This window comes from Gymnoscopelus microlampas, assembly GCF_963454915.1.
Source record: "Gymnoscopelus microlampas genome assembly, chromosome: 24".
Lineage (NCBI taxonomy): Eukaryota > Metazoa > Chordata > Actinopteri > Myctophiformes > Myctophidae > Gymnoscopelus > Gymnoscopelus microlampas.
Window position 1 is genome coordinate 14,600,238 of NC_139961.1, and position 19,489 is coordinate 14,619,726.

General features: G+C 43.1%; 1 protein-coding gene across 1 annotated transcript in view; it reads right to left on the reverse strand.

The window, feature by feature from the left end:
- Positions 1–1,746: 1,746 nt before the first annotated feature.
- Positions 1,747–19,489, reverse strand: part of als2b (alsin Rho guanine nucleotide exchange factor ALS2 b) — a 76,334-nt gene continuing 58,591 nt past the window's right edge. Inside the window, exons 26-37 of the mRNA XM_084050683.1 lie at positions 19,401–19,478; positions 19,069–19,202; positions 16,474–16,638; positions 15,181–15,298; positions 12,431–12,588; positions 10,793–10,903; positions 10,010–10,186; positions 7,698–7,755; positions 6,573–6,634; positions 5,974–6,123; positions 5,508–5,604; positions 1,747–4,932 (exon numbers count right to left, since the gene is read on the reverse strand). Coding sequence (XP_083906809.1) covers positions 4,894–4,932; positions 5,508–5,604; positions 5,974–6,123; positions 6,573–6,634; positions 7,698–7,755; positions 10,010–10,186; positions 10,793–10,903; positions 12,431–12,588; positions 15,181–15,298; positions 16,474–16,638; positions 19,069–19,202; positions 19,401–19,478 — 1,347 coding nt within the window. The 3' untranslated portion in view covers positions 1,747–4,893. The remainder of the gene's footprint in view (positions 4,933–5,507; positions 5,605–5,973; positions 6,124–6,572; positions 6,635–7,697; positions 7,756–10,009; positions 10,187–10,792; positions 10,904–12,430; positions 12,589–15,180; positions 15,299–16,473; positions 16,639–19,068; positions 19,203–19,400; positions 19,479–19,489) is intronic.

The following is a 19,489-nucleotide window of genomic DNA, read 5'->3' on the forward strand; positions in this document are numbered from 1 at the left end:
TGTAAATATTCAACAATATTCAAATTTTTTTTCATTGGGAGCCTTGCATGTCAATTAACACATTGGGTGCCAGGTTTTTTTAAAAACAGAGTACACTGAGTGCCAGGATTTTTAACCATTTTTGAGGAGCCGAGATACAGGCTTTTGAAGTCATAAGTTAACCAGGAAGTGGATTGGAGTCTAAATCTTCGGAAAATCTCCTGGTGCTGTGAAGGAAAAAAAAAAAAAAAAATGAAAAAAAAAATTGAAAAAATATATATATATATTTTTTCAAAAACCGTATATATACGGTTTTGGCATTCAACGTGACTTATTGAAAAAAACGTATATATACGGTTTTGGCACCCAATGTGTAAGCTGCCGACAACCTCGTGTCAATATACCGATACAGTATTGTGAAAGAATGTATAAATCTGATCCATTACTCCTGCTCTTACACTACAGGTCATGATACTATCGAAGGAAAAGGCTTAGTCATTGACCGCATCACCCCGTAAGCCTGATTTATGCTTCCGTCGCATGAAGGTGTCCTCCGTCGGGAAACGGCAGATCTACAAGCCCACAAACGCTGTCGCGTCGCGGTGCACTGTGAGCTTGTAGGTCTGCTATTTATGGCGCACGCACACACCGGGGCGTGCAACTAAGTATAAATCAGGCTTTTAAGCCCTGTTAAATCATGTGCTGTAAGCCACGTCTGTGTGTGTGTGGGCCGCATGTAATGCAGGGCTATCCTAAACATGGTGACATCATCAAACAGTTGTTAAGAGTACACACATATACTGTACAGTCTGTACGTACAGTATACTGTAGATCGTTGCTGTCGGGGCAGAAACATCCTATCTCCATATTTTAACCCATTAAGACCTGGAACTGTGTAATTTTTCGATTTGAGTTAAAAAGCATTATTTTACACTTTGGGCTATTCAAAAATAGCAGATATACAAGCTCGTAGCGCGGCACCAAGTGCCGCGCTACGAGCTTGTAGATCTGCTATTTTTTTTAATTCGTGAAAATGTGTGGGAATCTTTGAATATATATATTTTTAAAGCGAACATTTTTAACTCTATTCTTTGCTTCTGGGGGTCCCTGGAACAACATATTTTGATGGGGTTCCGCGGCCAAATACATATCATTTTGGGGGTCCTTGACATGAAAAAGATTGAGCACCACTGATATAGAAACATACGTTTTTTCAGAATACTGTTGAGATTTAGGAGACATATAGAATCGGCTTCAGGTCTCAATGGGTTAAAGGAGAATTCCGCCCGACGTTTTTCTTACCTTTTCTATGATGTTATTATGATATCCTGGGACCAGCGTTGCCAGATCTGCTTATTATAATTTCCCCGCAATATTTTTATTTGAAAATAGCAGATCTACAAGCTCACAACGCGTCGCATCGCGACGCGTTGTGAGCTTGTAGATCTGCTATTTTTCTTGTACAATAGTTGTGCTATTTTTTTTTTTACATTGTGGAGGGTTTTATGTCCATAAGATATAAAAAGGAAAACGTCGGCCGGAATTCTCCTTTAACCCATTGAGACCTGGAACTGTGTCATTTTTTGATTTGAGCTAAAAAGCATTATTTTACACTTTGGGCTATTCAAAAATAGCAGATCTACAAGCTCGTAGCGCGGCACCGAGTGCCGCGCTACGAGCTTGTATATCTGCTATTTTTTTTAAATCGTGAAAATGTGTGCAAATCTTTGAATATATATTGTTTTAAAGAGAACATTTTTAACTCAAATCTTTGCTTCTGGGGGTCCCTGAAACAAAATATTTTGATGGGGGTCCGCGGCCAAATAGATATAATTTTGGGGGTCCTTGACATGAAAAACATTGAGAACCACTGATATAGAAACATAGGTTTTTCAGAAAACTGTTGAGATTTAGGAGACATGTAGAATCGGCTTCAGGTCTCAATGGGTTAACTTAGTGTTTTTTTTGCAACAGCCAACTTGATCATACTACAGCGTCACACGAAAGCGCCAAAAGTAGCAGATCTATAAGCTCGAGACGCGGTTTGACGCTTTCTAATTTGAATCCTGAAAAGCAACAATTTTGGACATATGAGGTTATGCATGTATAAATTGGACTTCGAGGAGGTGGGTTTCACATTAAACGCTTTTTTTTTTACCAGGGTTGGACGGAAGAGGCAGACGAGAGATCTATCCGTGAGAATAAAAATGTCCTTCAGAATTGTCACCAACCGCCCTATTTTCGCCAGTGCCTTACCCATTATCCCTAAACTTCTTTGCCATTTTTTTTTTTTTTTACTATTTATACCCATTAAGACCTGTAACGCATCTGTGTCACTTATTGATTTGAGCTAAAAAAACAACATTATTTTACACTTTGGCTATTCAAAAATAGCAGATATACAAGCTTGTAGATCTGCTATTTTTGAAAAATAGTGAAAATGTGTGCACATCTTTGAATATATATTATTTTAAAGCAAACATTTTTAACTCACATCTTTGCTTCTGGGGGGTCCTTGGAACAAAACATTTTGAGATGGGGGTCCGCGGCCAAATACATATACATTTTGGGGGTCCTTGACATGAAAAAGTTTGAGAACCACTGATATAGAAACATACAGTACGTTTTTTTCAGAATACTGTTGGGATTTAGAAGACATTTGTAGAATCGGCTTCAGGTCTTAATGGGTTAAAAACATTTTCAAATAGTTCAAATAGCCGAACTACAAGCTCACAACGTGTCGATGTAGATCGGCTAGTTGAACTATTTGAAAAGGGCAAAGACGTTTAGGGATAATGGGGTAAGGCACCTGCGAAAAATAGGGCCCTAACTCCTATACACCATTTGCGCATGTTCATGAGCAAATTGATGCGTCATGCATTTTTAAGACTTCCTTTCTTTCTTGAACCTGTATACACAGTAGGAACACGGAAACTGTCCCTGTATAAAAAACGAACCCAAAACACATCCATGTATTCGTAAAGTGTTTGTTTGTTTGTCAGTTTTTACAGTTCTTTACTGTGGCAGAAGACCGTCGACAAGAGAACGCGACCTCCTTCCTTTGCTTCCTTGTGCAGAGATTCCTTAATACTGAAAACTTGGCTGAATTTGGCATTCAGATTGTCATGAAAGAAACACTGAACCTCCCTCACAGTTTGTTTTAGCATCTCGTAGTATTTTTTTTTTCTCTTTGCCAGCCATTTCGCTTGGGATACTCAATAAAATGTTGGACGTCACAATGAAGGTTCCCGATTGAAATGATGGCATAACGTCCATTCTTCTTATAGCTGTCAAGAGCTGCTCACGATTCCCCGCCACTTAAACACTGTCTTTAACCGTCGTCCCAGCGCATCACGGACCTCCTTGCCTGTTCCTCAGTATTCTCACGCTGGGGGGAGTGTCGAGCCCCTCTCCGTGTTCCACGCCGACATCAACGTGATGTACGGCTGAAGCATGATTTTATACGTGGTAGCTGTGCGCGCCCGCACAACTAAGTATAACTCATGCTTAAAGGGATAGTTCACCCAAAAGATGACTTATTTTCAATCAATTACACACCCCATGAAGCCTTGAATTCATGGAGTTTTTTTGTTTGTTTTTGTTGCATTCCTAAGCCAATAATTTCAAATTGTCACTTTGTGTCTCCTAGCCAAATTATTGGCTTGGGAATGCGACGAAAACGAAAAAGATCTCCACGGGGTGTGTAATCGATAGAAAAAAAGTCATATTGGGGGGTGAACTAACCCTTTAAGTGTACTGTTTTTATTTCACAGTACAAAGACGTGCCACGCGGAGGTTTGTTGGTGGTGAGCATCAACAAACACTGAGGTCTTAGTGCCGTGACATCCACCCCAAAAACTGTTCTTTTTGCATGTTCCTTAAGGGTGTGGGAAAAAAAAATCTAATCTGCATGAAACATGGACGTGTCACTGGCAGTGTGGAACGGAAGGCGCAGCGTACATGCAGTGGTGGAAAGTCACTAAGTACGGTGTACTCGAGCACTGTACTTGAGTACAATTTTGAGGTATTCGCACTTTACTTGAGTATTTACAATTTTGCCAGTACTTTTACTTCTACTCCACTACTGTAACAGCCCAGAGGCAAATATTGTACTTTTACTCGACTACAATTATTTGAAAACTTTAGTTACTAGTCACTTTGTAGATTTTGATTATTATTGCAAAACATACATTACAGCCCTATATACATTTCTGCCATTTGAAAATAGCCGATCTACAAGCTCACAATGCGTCGCGATGCGACGCATTGTGAGCTTGTAGATCTGCTAATTTCAAAAAGATGTTTTATACAATTTGAAAACTCGAAATGGGACATTCTGCATAATGAGTACTTTTACTTTTGGTACTTTTCGATGCCAATACTCTTGTACTTTTTGCTCAAGCACATTTTGAATTCCGGACTTTTACTTGCAACGGAGTATTTCTACATTGCAGTATTGATATTTTTACTTAAGTAAAAAATGTTGAGTACTTTTCCCACCACTGCGTACATACAGCTAAAGTAAATTGAAACGGTGGGGATTCTGTAAAAAAAAATGAGGCCGGTCAGGGTTAGCCACCGGGCAATGAGCAGAGTCCTGCAGCCTTTATATAAATATACTGTGTGTGTGTGTGTGTGTGTGGGGGGGGGGGGGGGGGGGGGTGGTGTTGTCTATATAACAGCGGCAGATGGAGCTGCGAGGCAACCTGTTAGTGTGATCCTCCCTCCCTGCCCCTCCTCCTCTTCCTCCTGCTCTTCTATTGGCCGCACCGTGCGTCCGTCATCCAACCAAAGCTCTCCGATCTCCCTATAGCCCCGCCATTGGCTGGATCTCTGTGGCCTGCGCTAGCGGGTGGGGGGGGGGGTTGAAGGCGGGATCACTGAGGAGCACGGCCCCCACCACCAGCACTGCCTTTAAGTGATCTTCTCATGTTGGATCTGGTAGTAGCACGCCTGGGGGGGAGAGGTCATGCGTGACATAAATAAACGCACGCACGCACGCACGCACGCACGCACACACACACACACACACACACACACACACACACACACACACACACACACACACACACACACACACACACACACACACACACACACACACACACACACACACACACACACACACACACACACACACACACACACACACACACAGTTAAGACCAGACCAGTGTCACAGTTATACAGGGGTCAAGAAACCCGCAAGTTTCAAAGTGAATGGGGCAGAACATTAATTCCCTTCACATCTCATATCATGTAAAATATTATATAAAATATACAGTATATATATATATATGTTTGGCATATGGGATATCATTTTTTATCACAAAAAATATATGATTTTTAAAAAAAAATCAAAAAGCTTGATATTCATAACTATATGCACCTTCCAAATTCTACATATTATTCCTAGCTTTTGAACATAAGAGGCAAAATTTAGCACCCTAAATGTCAGCGTCTGCGCACGCGCGCGCGCGTGTGTGTGTGTGTGTGTGTGTGCGTGCGTGCGTGCGCACACAGTGTTACCTTCAGTGTGGTGAACATGATGCCGTGTTCTCCATGTTGAACACATGGATCCATTAGGTCCTCAATCAGGCTGACCTCTGACCCCAAGTTCCTGATCCTGGAGAGGAGAGGAGAGGAGAGGAGAGGGATATTGGTTTATATAGGAACAGAAATAAATATATGTAGATCTAAATGCAATAAGAAATAATTGCTTGTCTGCTGTGATGTGAATGTCAGTGTACAATCTACATGCTGTATATACAAAATCAAAACACACTTGTGTGGACTTACAAGAAAATGATCATGTTAAATGTACATAATAACCAACTCACACACAATCTAAATTCAATGACTGAACAAAGGAATAGGCTGAGGCACAATGCTTATTCTTTACCTATCCTTGGCTTTAAGATGCATAAAAAACCCTTAATATCTGCTGTAAGATGTGCGTGTGTGCATGTGTGCGTGTGTGTGCGTGCGTGCTGACCGTGCACGGAGCACCACGTAGAGGAAGACGGGGAAGAGGTCGTCCATGGACCACAGGAAGTCCCCCCTCTGCAGCTTAAGCACTTCCTGGGTGATCTCCTCAAAGGTCTGCTGGATCACCTGCAGCTTGTCCGACGGCGTGAACGTGGTGCTGCAATCAATCAATCAATCAATCAATCAAGCAATCAATCAAGCAATCAAAGAAGTGACTTCTTTTTCATCTGAGCAAGTCTGGTGCCGAAACGCGTTAGCCAACAAAGAATGAAAAACTGAGCTTCCCTCTTATTTTGAAGTGCAACGGGTTAAAACATTCTTAACCCGTTGATCGACTTGTAGATCGACTATTTTTGGCACACAGCTAAGTATAAATCAGACATTACGACGCCATCAATGCCTGCCAAAATAAAAGTTTGTTGACTAAATCCAACTGTGGATTTAGTTGACTCATTTAGTTGACTAGTCAACTAAAACTAGACTACATTTTCAGATGCTTAAAATATGACAAAAACTAAATGGAATGTTATTCAAAAGACAATGACAATGACTAAAACTAAATCCAAATTTGTTGTAAAAATTAACACTGGCATCATGAAGACCTACCTGATCTGCTGTAGGGTCTCCACTGCTGAGGCGAAGCAGGCGTCTTTAGTGCTGGAGAGGACCTAAGACAGACAGACAGACAGACAGACAGACAGACAGACAGACAGTTACTTCAGTATGACCTGAGGCCGATTCTACAAAATGTATTCTGAATTCCAACAGTTTTTTTGAAAAAACCTAATGTTGCTACATCAGTGGTTCTCAAAGTTTTTCATGTCAAGGACCCCCAAAATGATATGGATTTGGCCGCGGACCCCCATCTCAAAATATGTCGTTCCAGGGACCCCCCAGAAGGTTACAAATCTTCGCTTTAAAAATATATATTCAAAGATGTGCACAGCTTTCCAAGATTTTTCAAAAAATAGCAGATCTACAAGCTCATAGCGCGGCACTCGGTGCCGCGCTATGAGCTTGTAGATCTGCTATTTTTGAATAGCCAAATAAATCTAAAGTGACACAGATGTGTTCTCGGTCTTAATGGGTTAAGTGGTGATTCATGAAACGCGACGCGTTGTGAGCTTGTTGATCTGCTATTTTGGGTGCGTGACTCCCTGGTAAGATGAAGTATATGAATTGGGTATTAGCCAAACATAACACACCATGCAGAGGCTAATAACCGCGGGGCTGCCTCTGCCTAGAGAGAGGATTATCCCTCTTATGCTGTAGCACGGCCACTTACCAGCGCGATTAAAATACTGTGTAAGCAGTGCTTATTTCATGTTTTGTAGCAACATGAAACTTTGTGTTGGCACTACCTACCTTAACACATTGACTGCCTAGATGGAGTTAACTCGATATTAGCTTTTCATCACTTGCCTGCCAAGCTCGATTTTAGCAAAAAAAATAATTAAAAAAAATATATATATTATTATTATTATTATTTTTTTTACTTTTTTTTTTTTTTATTTGACCCAAAGACCAAGGAGATATGAATTTTCGAAGATCTTTACTCTCATCCACTTCCTTGTTAACTTAAAACTTTAAAATGTTATATCTCGGCTCCTGAGTACTTTTTTTTTTTTCATTGAAAAATCTCTGGCAGGAATAACAATAGGCAGTGAACATAATTCAGGCAGTATGTGTTAACATTGGAATATATAAAAGGAAAAAAAAACATGTGTGTACCTGCTGCTTCTCTCCCAACACAGCCATGGAGACAGGGATAGACACGGGCCAAAACTTCCTGAAAGATATACAAAGATAAATGCACACACACGCGCGCGCGCGCGCGCGCGCGCACGCACGCACGCACGCACGCACGCACGCACGCACGCACGCACGCACGCACGCACGCACGCACGCACACACACACACACACACACACACACACACACACACACACACACACACACACACACACACACACACACACACACACACACACACACACACACACACACACACACACACACGCACACACACACACACACACTCTTTAACAATGTATTTAGGTCTACATAAAGGAGAGCATACAAGGACATATATATAACAGGTGCAGTAAGATTACATTCACAAAATCATGGCATAATGTCTGCATGATAAAAAAAAAGCTCAGTATTGTGTACAGTAAGTACTGTAGCAGCGTCTCCGCCATACGTGGCGGCTGCCAATTAAAGCAGAGACATGACAGTACTTTGCCAGCCTTTTTGCCTCCTTTCTGGGCCTCCCAAGTTGTTGAAACCCTCTAACAACCAGTCTGTCGGTATGATGTCCTAGGCCACCAAATATATATATATATATATATTTAAAAAAAAGTCTGCACCTAATTGGCTATCTCTGAGATGGTATGTAGGAGTGGTTGGTATTTAAAGGAGACACACCATGATTTTCACTTTTTTTATTTTTTTGGGTATTTTTTGGGCTCCCCAGTGTCTCTTGTACCCCAATTTTTATTTTTTTTTAACATTCAGTCATTCATTCTCATTTCAGAGATTTTCAGAATGGGCGTGTCTAAACAGGCCATCTCAGAATGGCAAGTTTGCTTACCTCACCAAACTTTCTGCCCATGTATTTTGACAGACAGAATTGCTCAGTACCGCAGTACAGCACCCCTCTGCCCAACAGGACGTTTTGGTATTGCAGCTGAAAGTGCTTTATAAGCCTGAGAGAATTGACTTGGGATGAGTATATCTGAGTGTTGATTTAGGCTCAAACCTTTTGAAAATGGTTTGAGGGACATACACCATATGATATTAAATATCAAATATATTTTTTTAATTCATGGTGTGTCTCCTTTAATGACCTTGGTCACACAACACGCGCGCACGCAGGCGCGCTTAGTTTCTTCCCAGAAAGAGGACTTTCTTTCTATCTTTCTTTCTTATGTTCTTTCCTGTGTAAAGTGGCGGTGTATAACAAGGGTCTTCAACAGGGGGTCCGGAACCCCTAGGGGTCCTCAGAGTTACTACAGGGGGGGCCGCCAAATGATTGTGTGCTAGGAACTTATTTTGTTTTGTTTTGACATAAACCACTTGAACCCTCGCATCAGCGGGAATCATTCACCTGCGAGGCGTTGTGAGCTTGTGGATCTACTATTTTCGGCAAAGAGGTTTGGTGTTGAGGGAAAAAAACACCAGAGTGATCGTCGAGATTCGTTTGAACAACATCCAATCAGCAACGACGTTGCCTATAACATACGTAGTTCTGCGAAACGAGTCAAATAGGAGCCTTTCCAGACTGAGAAACGAAGTGAGAGAAAAAAATCCGCCGAACGTAGTGAAGCAGGCTGGAATGGATCCCAGGCTACCATTCAGCTCAAACAAGACAGAACATATAAGTCTATGGCATGAGTGGGGAAATTCCTACAAAGCATTGGTTCTCAAAGTGGGGTTCGGGGACCCCCAGGGGTCCTTGAGGGAGTTCCAGGGGGTCCCCAGCTAAATGATACATAGTTAGGAACCAAATGTAAGCCTTATGGGTTATAACTCTGAGAGAGTACAAATGGAACCAAATGTGGTTCCATTTGTACTCTCTCAGAGTTAAATTAACATTGATTTTACAATATAAATTGGGGTCCCCGAGATAGAAATGCCATTGGGGGTCCATAGCCTAATGCACATCAAACTGGGGGTCCTTGAAATTAAAATGGTTGAAAATCACTGCTAGAGCCCTACAAATCTTGTCTTATGGGGGTCCTTGGCATAATGGGGGTCCGCGGGCTAATAAGGGTCAATTTGGGGGTCCTTGGCATGAAAAAGGACCCCAAGGACAAGGACCCCCAAAATGATGTGTATTTGGCCGCGGACCCCCACCTCAAATATGTTGTTCCAGGGACCCCCAGTGGCAAAGATTTGAGTTACAAATGTTCGCATAAATAAATATATATTCAAAAGGTTTGCACACATTTTCAAAAATACCCCCTGGAACCCCCCCACGGACCCCTGGGGGTCCCCGGACCCCACTTTGAGAACCACTGCTGTAAAGGATGTACTACGTACTCATGAACTCCCAGGAAGGCGAGCAGGGCCAGGTCAGACTGCTTGTTGAGGCGCAGGACGCAGTCCCAGTACATGTCGTCCTCCTTCTCCTTGTCCAGGGCGTACAGGGTGAAGAGGGGAGGGTAGAGACGAGGGAGGAGCACGGGGAGGAGCAGGGCAGAGCTGCTCACCACGCGCCTGGAGGGGGGGGGGGGGGGGGGGGGGGGGGGGGTGTGACAAGACAAGACAAGACAAGACAGACAAACAGACAGAAAGTGGTCGGAAAAAGTACTCAAATGTTTTACTTACGTCAAAAGTATCAATACTGAAATGTAGTAACATCTGTTACAAGTGAAAGTCCGGAATTCAAAATTTACTTGAGTAAAAAGTACGAAAGTATTGGTATAAAAATGTACTTGAAGGTACCAAAAGGTAAAAGTAATAAAATGTTTAAAAATAGCATATCTACAAGCTCACAACGCGTGTGAGCTTGCAGATCATCTATTTTCAAACAGCCTAAAATAGGGCTAAAGTGGTTAATGTATGTTTTATAATGTAACATATTTATATCTGCAAAGTAACAACGGTTTTCAAATAATTGTAGCGGAGTAAAAGTACAATATTTGCCTCTGAGATGTAGTGGAGTAATAGAAAAAGTACTAAAAATTGGAAACACTCTAGTAAAGTAAAAACAATACCTCAACATTGTACTCAAGTACAGTACTTGAGTAAATGTACTTCATTACTTTACACCACTGATTACTTCAAGTCATGTTATTCTGACGGTCTGTGCCAGATGCATACCCAGGTTTAGGAGACTCCAGTGGAGCGTTGGTTGAGCCCGCCTCGCTCTCCTCCTCTGTGGAGGGCTCTGGAATCAGACCGCCCTCTTCTGGTAGGTCAGGGAACAGAAACCTATAGAGCACACATCAAATGCAATTCAAAGCTATGTTTCTTCTTTCTTTTTGTATGAGCCGATATCTTTACGTTTTTTATGTATTACAACACATAACATCATCTATAATTGTATCTATCCAGCCATCACCAACGTAACAATATAATTATATTATAAGAACATGGGTTTGAGAACCACAATCCTAGATTAATGGGGTTTGAACCCGTGTTGTGGGCAGTGGTGCAAGAAGTACTCAGATGTTTTACTTAAGTAAAAGTAGCAATACTACAATCCTCAACTACAATACGTCTCACCAGGTCCTGGACCTGGTGAGACGGAGGAGGAGCCCGGCCAGGAGGCCATCCACAGAGCCTAGCCCCTCCACGTACCAGCAATTCCTCTTCCCCATTCCTGGCAGAGTAGTTCGGACAAGCGTATTGAGTGGCCCTGTCTTTCCCTATTTAGGACTGACCGTGGGTAGCTACCTGGGACGTAAGTCGGGGCTTGATCAACCCCGGCTGGGTCACCTGGGCGAGGGTGTATGTTGCGAGAGTAGACCCGAAACATCCTATGACCCCAGGCTACAACACTGATGATACGTCCCAGGTGCATCCATGTGATGTTTTTTCGTTATGCAATATAAAAAATACTCTGTTACAAGTAAAAAGCCTGTGTTCAAAATATTACTTGAGTAAAAGTACAAAAGTATTGGCATCAACATATACTTAAAGTACCAAAACATTATTTTGAGATGGGGGATCTGTGGCCTAATACATATAATTTAATTTTGGGTCTCCTTAACATGAAAAAGTATGAGAACCACTGATACAGTATTATAGCAATGTAAGTTTAAAAAAAAACTGTTAGGGTTTAGAAGACATTTGTCGAATCCCCAGAAGCAAAGATTTGAGTTAAAAATGTTTGCTTAAAAAATGTATATATAGAGCACCGAAGTCTGACGTAATTTACACATCCTAGGTTTGTCTACCTGGTTTGCGGTTTTCCACCCCCATTCTGAATCCCCATAGACGTATTTAATATCGCGTCAAATAAGAACTGTGTTCCAAAAATAAACAAATGACCCCGGCGGTTTTACTCTTATGGATATGAAGCATCAACTGACGGTGAGAAAACGATAATGTTACTTCCGCCGAATTAGCTAAACTTTCGCCAGAAACAGACTGTATCAAATATAAGTGAATGACTATCATAAACGATACAGAGCCTCCTCCCTGACAATATCGGCGAGACAGTTTGTTTATTTTTGGACCACAATTCTTATGTGAGACGATTCTAAGATGACCCAATGTTATTCTCCATAGAGAAATCACCTTACGAACCTGGGGATGAACGAGTGACGTCAGGACTTATGTACTCTATATTCAAAGATTTGCAAAAAATGTTCACGAGCAGATCTACAAGCTCATATGAGCTTGCAGATCTGCTATTTTTGAATAGCCAAAGAAAATGTCTTAAAATGACACACAGATTTGCGTTCCCGGTCTAAACGGGCAAAAAAAAAAGACAGAAGAGTCTTCTTCTCAAACCTGACTATGTGGAAGATGCGGCCGAGGTAGGACTTGATCTCGTTGACGGCCTGCTGCAGGAGCCGGCGGTTGGCGCCCACGCCCACGTAGGTCATCCTGTACACCGCCACCAGGTTCTCCACCAGCCTGCCCAGAGGGTGGAGCGGGGTATCACACGCCTGGGGGGGAGAGGGGGGACGTATACACCGTCATGTGAAGACATCATAAGAAAACAACAAGGAAATACATGAGTAAGGTACAGAGCAGAAGCAGCAACAGCACCATTCAATCTGGGGAAACGCATCTGTGTCATCTTAGATTTTTTTTTGGCTATTCAAAAATAGCAGATCTACAAGCTCATAGAGTGCCGCGCTATGAGCTTGTAGATCTGCTATTTTTTTTAAAAGATTTTTGCAAATCTTTAAATATATCGTTTTTTAAAGCGAACATTGGTAAACTATTTTGTTCCAGGGACCCCCAGAAGCGAAGATTTGAGTCACAAATGTTCGCTTTAAAAAAAAAAGTATATTCAAAGATTTGCAAAAATGTTCATGATTTTTCAAAAAAAATGCAGATCTACAAGCTCACAGCGCGGCACTCGGAGCCACGCTGTGAGCTTGTAGATCTGCTATTTTTGAACAGCCAAAGAAATCTTAAAATGACAGTGATGCGTCCCCGGATTGGATGGGTAAAAACAATGGTTTACCGGGGGTGCACGGTTCAACAATACTCAACGTGGCGCGTTTCGGTGCCAAGCGTTTCTGCAGCGTGTGAATCATTCACCCTGAAGAAGGTTTGACTAGCCTAAACGTGTCCGCGTTTGCCTTTTCATGAATTAAAAAAGTACCAGAAGGAGTTCTGGCATTTCTTTGTCTTAACCCATTAAGACCTGGAACGCACCTGGAACGTCTCTTTTTGATTTGAGCTAAAAAAGCATTATTATTTTACACTTTGGCTACTCAAAAATAGCAGATATACAAGCTCACAGCGCGGCACCGAGTGCCGCGCTATGAGCTTGTAGATCTGCTATTTTTTTGAAAAACCGAGAAAATGTGTGCAAATCTTTGAATGCGTATATTTTGAAAGCGAACATTTGTAACTCAAATCTTTGCTGCTGGGGGGGGGGGGGGGGGGGTCCCTGGAACAAAATATTTTGAGAGGGGGGGTCCGCGGGCCAAATACATATGATTTTGGGTGGTCCTTGACATGAAAAGCTTTGAGCGACACTGATATTTAGAAACATACGTTTTTCATAAACCTGATTTTTTTTAAGAATCGGAATGGGTTAATCAAAATAGCAGTCGACAGAATGATCACGTCTTAGAGGGTGCTTGTGATGCTTTGAATTCCTATAAAATTATATAGTTATATCCTCCTATAATTTGAGTAACCTCTGTAGTGGTAGGTGAGTGAAGCTACCCGGTTCTCCTCAGTGGCTGGACCAATTGCTCTGATTTTGCACACAGCCATTGACCATTACCATCTGAACTTAACTGTGAAGCCCGTTTTTCAATTTCATCAAATCTCAGCTTCTTATTAGCGTTTATGTGTCAAACAATGTCGCCTCCTGGGTTGCCAGATCATGTGCGCATATCCCCCCACGGATGCGTCGACCTGGTATGGTCTAGTAGTTATAATTCAGTCAGTTAGTGCAGGGATGGTAAACAATTACTTGACAAGTTGTCACTTGGGCTAATCTGTCCGGCTGGGGAAAGCGCACTCACACACGCACACCGCACGCGCGCGCGCACACACACACACACACACACACACACACACACACACACACACACACACACACACACACACACACACACACACACACACACACACACACACACACACACACACACACACACACACTGTGTGTGTGTGTGTGTCCATCTGTCACAGAGAGGATTAAGCCAGGGCAGGAGGATGCCCTGGCCTAGATAATTAGAACGGACCTAAAAGACCTCTTGCTTTGTTCCCCCGTCACGGATATTTCAGTACCAGTGGTGGAAAGTAAACTAAGTACATTTACTCAAGTACTGTACCTAAGTAAAATTTTGAGGTACTTTTTTTTTTTACTTTACTGGAGTATTTTCAATACTTTTACTTCTACTCCACTACATCTCAGAAGAAAATATGATACTTTTACTCCACTACAATTATTTGACAGCTTTAGTTACTAGTTACTTTCATTAACCATTTAAGCTTACTATATATTTCGGCTATTTGAAAATAGCAGATCTACAAGCTCACAACGCGGAGTGATCTGCGATGAGCTTGTAGATCTGCTATTTTTGATTACACAAAGACATCTAAAATGACACAGATGCGTTCCCGAGTCTTAATGGATTAAATAAACGTTATCTGAGGGAAAACACAAGAAAAAACTGTTCCTTAACCCTTTGACCCATTAAAAGCGTTATTTTACACTTTGGCTATTTTTGAAAAATTGAGAAAATGTGTGCAAATCTTTTGAATATATATTTTTTTAAAGTGAACATTTGTAACTCAAATCTTTGCTTCTGGGGGGGTCCCTGGAACAAAAATTTTTGAGATGGGGGTCCGCGACCAAATACATATAATTTTGGGGGTCCTTCACATTAAAAAGTTTGAAAACCACTGATATAGAACAAACGGATTTAGAAGACATTTTGTAGAATCGGAACCCTCAGGCCTTAATGGGTTAACCAGGGACAGGTAGAGGTTGTGTGTGTGTGTGTGTGTGTGTGTGTGTGTGTGTGTGTGTGTGTGTGTGTGTGTGTGTGTGTGTGTGTGTGTACCTTGAGGAGGTAGCATCGTATGACGTGGTATCTCTCCATGGTGATAGGTCCGCTGTGCTGAGGAATGACCTCCAGGCTCTCCAGGGTCCTGCTGTGGCTCCGAGACAACAGCTCAGGACTGGGAGAGGACGCGCGCACACACACACACACACACACACACACACACACACACACACGCGTTTGTATTACTATACTTGTGAGGAAATCAACACTTTAGGACAGCCATGTTATGAATGCCATTTAAAAAAAAAAAAAAAACGTAAGCCTAAAGCTGAAAAACAGCCGATCTATAAGCCCACAACGCGTCGCGCTGCGACGCGTTGTGAGCTTATAGATCGGCTGTTTTTCGGTGCATGACCCTGGCTCGCAACTAAGTACAAATCACGTTTAACTCTAATTCCAATCCCGAAACCTAACCTCTAAGACACCTAAATGTCTAATCCTATCCTGACTGTTTTTCTAATTGTTAACCTATCTCTAAATTTTTTTTTAACTATAAAACAACCATTTGTCTTGTGAGGACCAGGAAAACGGTCTTCACAATGTAGATTTCTTCAAATTCTAATATACTTGGTCCTCGCAAGTATAGTAATACAAACACACACACACACACACACACACACACACACACACACACACACACACACACACACACACACACACACACACACACACACACACACACACACACACACACACACACACACACACACACACACACACACACACACAGTGTTTTCAGAATACTGTTGAGATTTAGGAGACATCTGGCTTCAGGTCTCAATGGGTTAATTAATGGGACAGTTGCAGTCTTAGACACGCTACTCTGTGAATGTTTGGGACTGTTGTATTATGTCTTGCCTCCTCTTGAGGGGCCCCTGGGTCAGAACACAGGCACACTGCACAGCAGGGGTGATGGGCAACTTTGATGATGGAGAGGGCCACTATGTTTCCACACTCACTCCAGGGGGCCACATTGCATATTGTTGTTGTCGGGCAGAAACCTCTCTTAGCTCCAACTTTTTTTCCCGCAAATGAATGCCGTACTTCGTCATTCTATGTCACACAAATCTGCTATTTTTTGCAATTTTTTCTATTGGAATCCTGATTTCTTTTCGTTTGCTATTTTTTCATTGGAATCCTGAAAAGTAACATGGGCCGCAGTAAGCGAAGGTGGGGGCCGAAGGTGGGGGCGCCAGTTGCCCATGCATGCTGTAGTGTACAGTATATGTTTGTGTGTGTGTCTGTGAGGTTGTGTGTGTGTGTGTGTGTATGTGTGTGTGTGTCTCTAACCTGTCCTGGATGTGTCGTCTGCTGGTGGTGAGGGCCACGGCGATGTTCTCCCAGGCCCTGCGGTGGTCCGCCTGACCCGAGGGGTCACAGCCCAGCTGGCTCCAGCACTCCTCTAGCACAGCCTGCCACTTATCCTCCGCACGCACGCACAGACGACCAAGCTTACTGCCTCAGCGCACGCACATACCACCCACGCACGCACACGCACACACACACACACACACACACACACACACACACACACAGAGAGCAAATGTTTAAGAACGTAAATAGAAAATGCAAGCTGCTAAAACTAGGGTTGTGTACCTGTGGTTTGTAATAGGCTCTATGCACAGCAGCCATATTGGAAAGAAAATTGGGCCTCTTCTTACTTCCGTATCATTGGTGTTACCAATGATACTAATGAAGGCTCTGTTCCATTCTGGTCAGGGTGCTGATATTGTGCATGTTGGCTCACTAGAAACACTCCATTTTGGTTCCCAAATGGCCCCTTATGGTGGGTGTGTAACTCTGAGAGTGTACAAATGGAACCAAATGGACCCGTAAGGGTCCATTTGGTTCCATTTGTACACTCTCAGAGTTATGGTGGTCCTCGAAAATAAGACAACCACTATGCCACACTAAGGGCAGGTACACACTGCAAGACCTTAAAGTGGTCGGGGGGTCATCTGATCGTTAAGCATAACACACTGCAGGAGTTTATTTCTTGAAATCGGCTGTCATAATATCGTTGTGGTCTTCACAACACGATTGATCCCCGACAAGGGCTGACACACTGTAGGATAGTTCACTAGGATGCTATCTCCAGAGTCAGACCCAATACATACATTTGTGTTTATTCCAATTCATTTTAATCGACGTATCCCGTGATATGCCTCTCTCCCTCTCCCTCTCCCCCGGGCCCTCTCTCTCTCGCTCGCTCGTCAAGAGCGCAGAAGCGGTCAGTGCCATGTCTGCTTATTATAAGCGACTTTGGGATTGTTTTTCTGTAAAGTTGCTAGAGAGTGTAGTTGTTTTTTTGGCCTTGTTTTCTAATGTTGTTTGAACCAGTTGTTCGCAAACATTTTCATGGCAAGGACCCCCAAATTAATAATAATAATTAATTTTCCACAGAGCGCAGACCTCCCCCTTCTGAAAACATGTTGTGCCATAGACCCCCATTCAAGATCTGTGTGGATTTTGTAAATATCCCCCCCCCCCCCCCCCCCCCCAAATGTCTTCTTTTAAAATAGCCTATCTACAACGTGGGCTTGTCGATCGTCTATTTTCAAGTATCCAATGTATTTGTATATAGGCTTAAAGTGCTCATAGTCGCTCTTGTTGGGCTTGTTTTCACAAACCTGGTTGCTTATTTCTCTCGCAAAATCTGGCAACACAGACAACGACACACACACACACACACACACACACACACACACACACACACACACACACACACACACACACACACACACAGAGAGAGAGAGCTCTCGCTCTGTCTCTCTCTCTCTATCTCTCTCTCTCTCTCTCTCTCTCTCTCTCTCTCTCTCTGTACAATTCCTCTAAAATAAGCAGCCCGCCACCAGGCTCGCTCACTTTATCATTTTGTTTTATAATGTTAACTTATTACAGGACTGGACGGTAATATTGCGGTAGGGACTGTTTGTTGTGGTCAGGTCCAGCGACGCTCCCCATAGCCACTGTGGCTGTAATGTGCTCTCATTGGCTGTAGCGTGCATCTCCAGGCAAGGTGCTCGCAGCCCCGTTCATAGTGTATGATATTGTCTGTTGTCTTGTCCCAGACAGAGATGAATATCTAACAATTTAGATATCTGAAAACGGTCGGAAAGCCGTCGCAGAGCGGAGAATCGCGGCCACATCGGGTCGCAGAGCCTTTCACACACCCAGAGCATTATCTCGCCGATCAAAGGCCGATCTGCGTCAGGTCGGGAGGTTTTGTCGGCGAGCGCCAAAAAATGTCGGCGACAGCAATATCGGACCTAATGTCTTGCAGTGTGTACCTGCCCTAAATGGAACAGAGCCTTAATTACTATCATTGGTAACACCCGTGAAGGAAGTAAGAAGAGGCCCAATTCATTCGCAATATGGCTGCTGTGCATAGAGCCTATTGCTGCTTATTCTCCTAGAGGTGGCGAGGTAGACCGTGGCAGGATGCCCGGAAAGCCATATAGGGGGGGGGGGGGACAAACGACCTATTCAATCCAAACCTTAAGTGACCTATTCAATCCCAACCTCCCCATATACAGTATGGAGCTCCTCATATGGACACAGCCAACCTACCCAAGTCAGAGACTCTCTCCTAGAATTCTATACATGGAGATAACTGACATACCCAGCTCGGACATCAGAGACCCCTCCTGGAGCCCCATATATATATGGAGCTAAAAGTTGCTGCTCCATTCCATTTCAATGTTAAAGAATAAACAGAGAAATAAATAAAGATTTTCCTATGTTTTACCATGTAAACTGCTGGCAGTTTTTGAGTACTATTTGTTTAAAACCCTGGCAGTTTAAGAGTTAAGTACATGTGCTTAGTTACTTTCCACCACTGAGACACACACACACACACACACACGAACACACTGGTTGGCTTACACCGTGCGTGGCTTGTCCTTGTCTGTGTCGTAGAGGTTGGGTTTGTGGTAGGAACCTGCGACCTTGAGCCCGGAGCCCCATTCTCCACTGAAGGAACCCTCCAGATAGTCTCCGTTAGCCATGGTCAGGACGCCCTGAGAGTGAACGACATACACAACACATACACAACACATACACACACACACACACACACACACACACACACACACACACACACACACACACACACACACACACAGTGAGGATGAGGATAAGGCATATCCAGAGTGTTATTAATGCAGTGTTGTGTGTGTGTGTGTGTGTGTGTGTGTGTGTGTGTGTGTGCAGGTCACCTTGCCGGTGAGGGTCCAGTCCTCTGAGAACTCCCCCTCGTATGTCGTGTCGTCTTCCGAGACGAGGACCCCCGTCCCCTGTGAGAGAG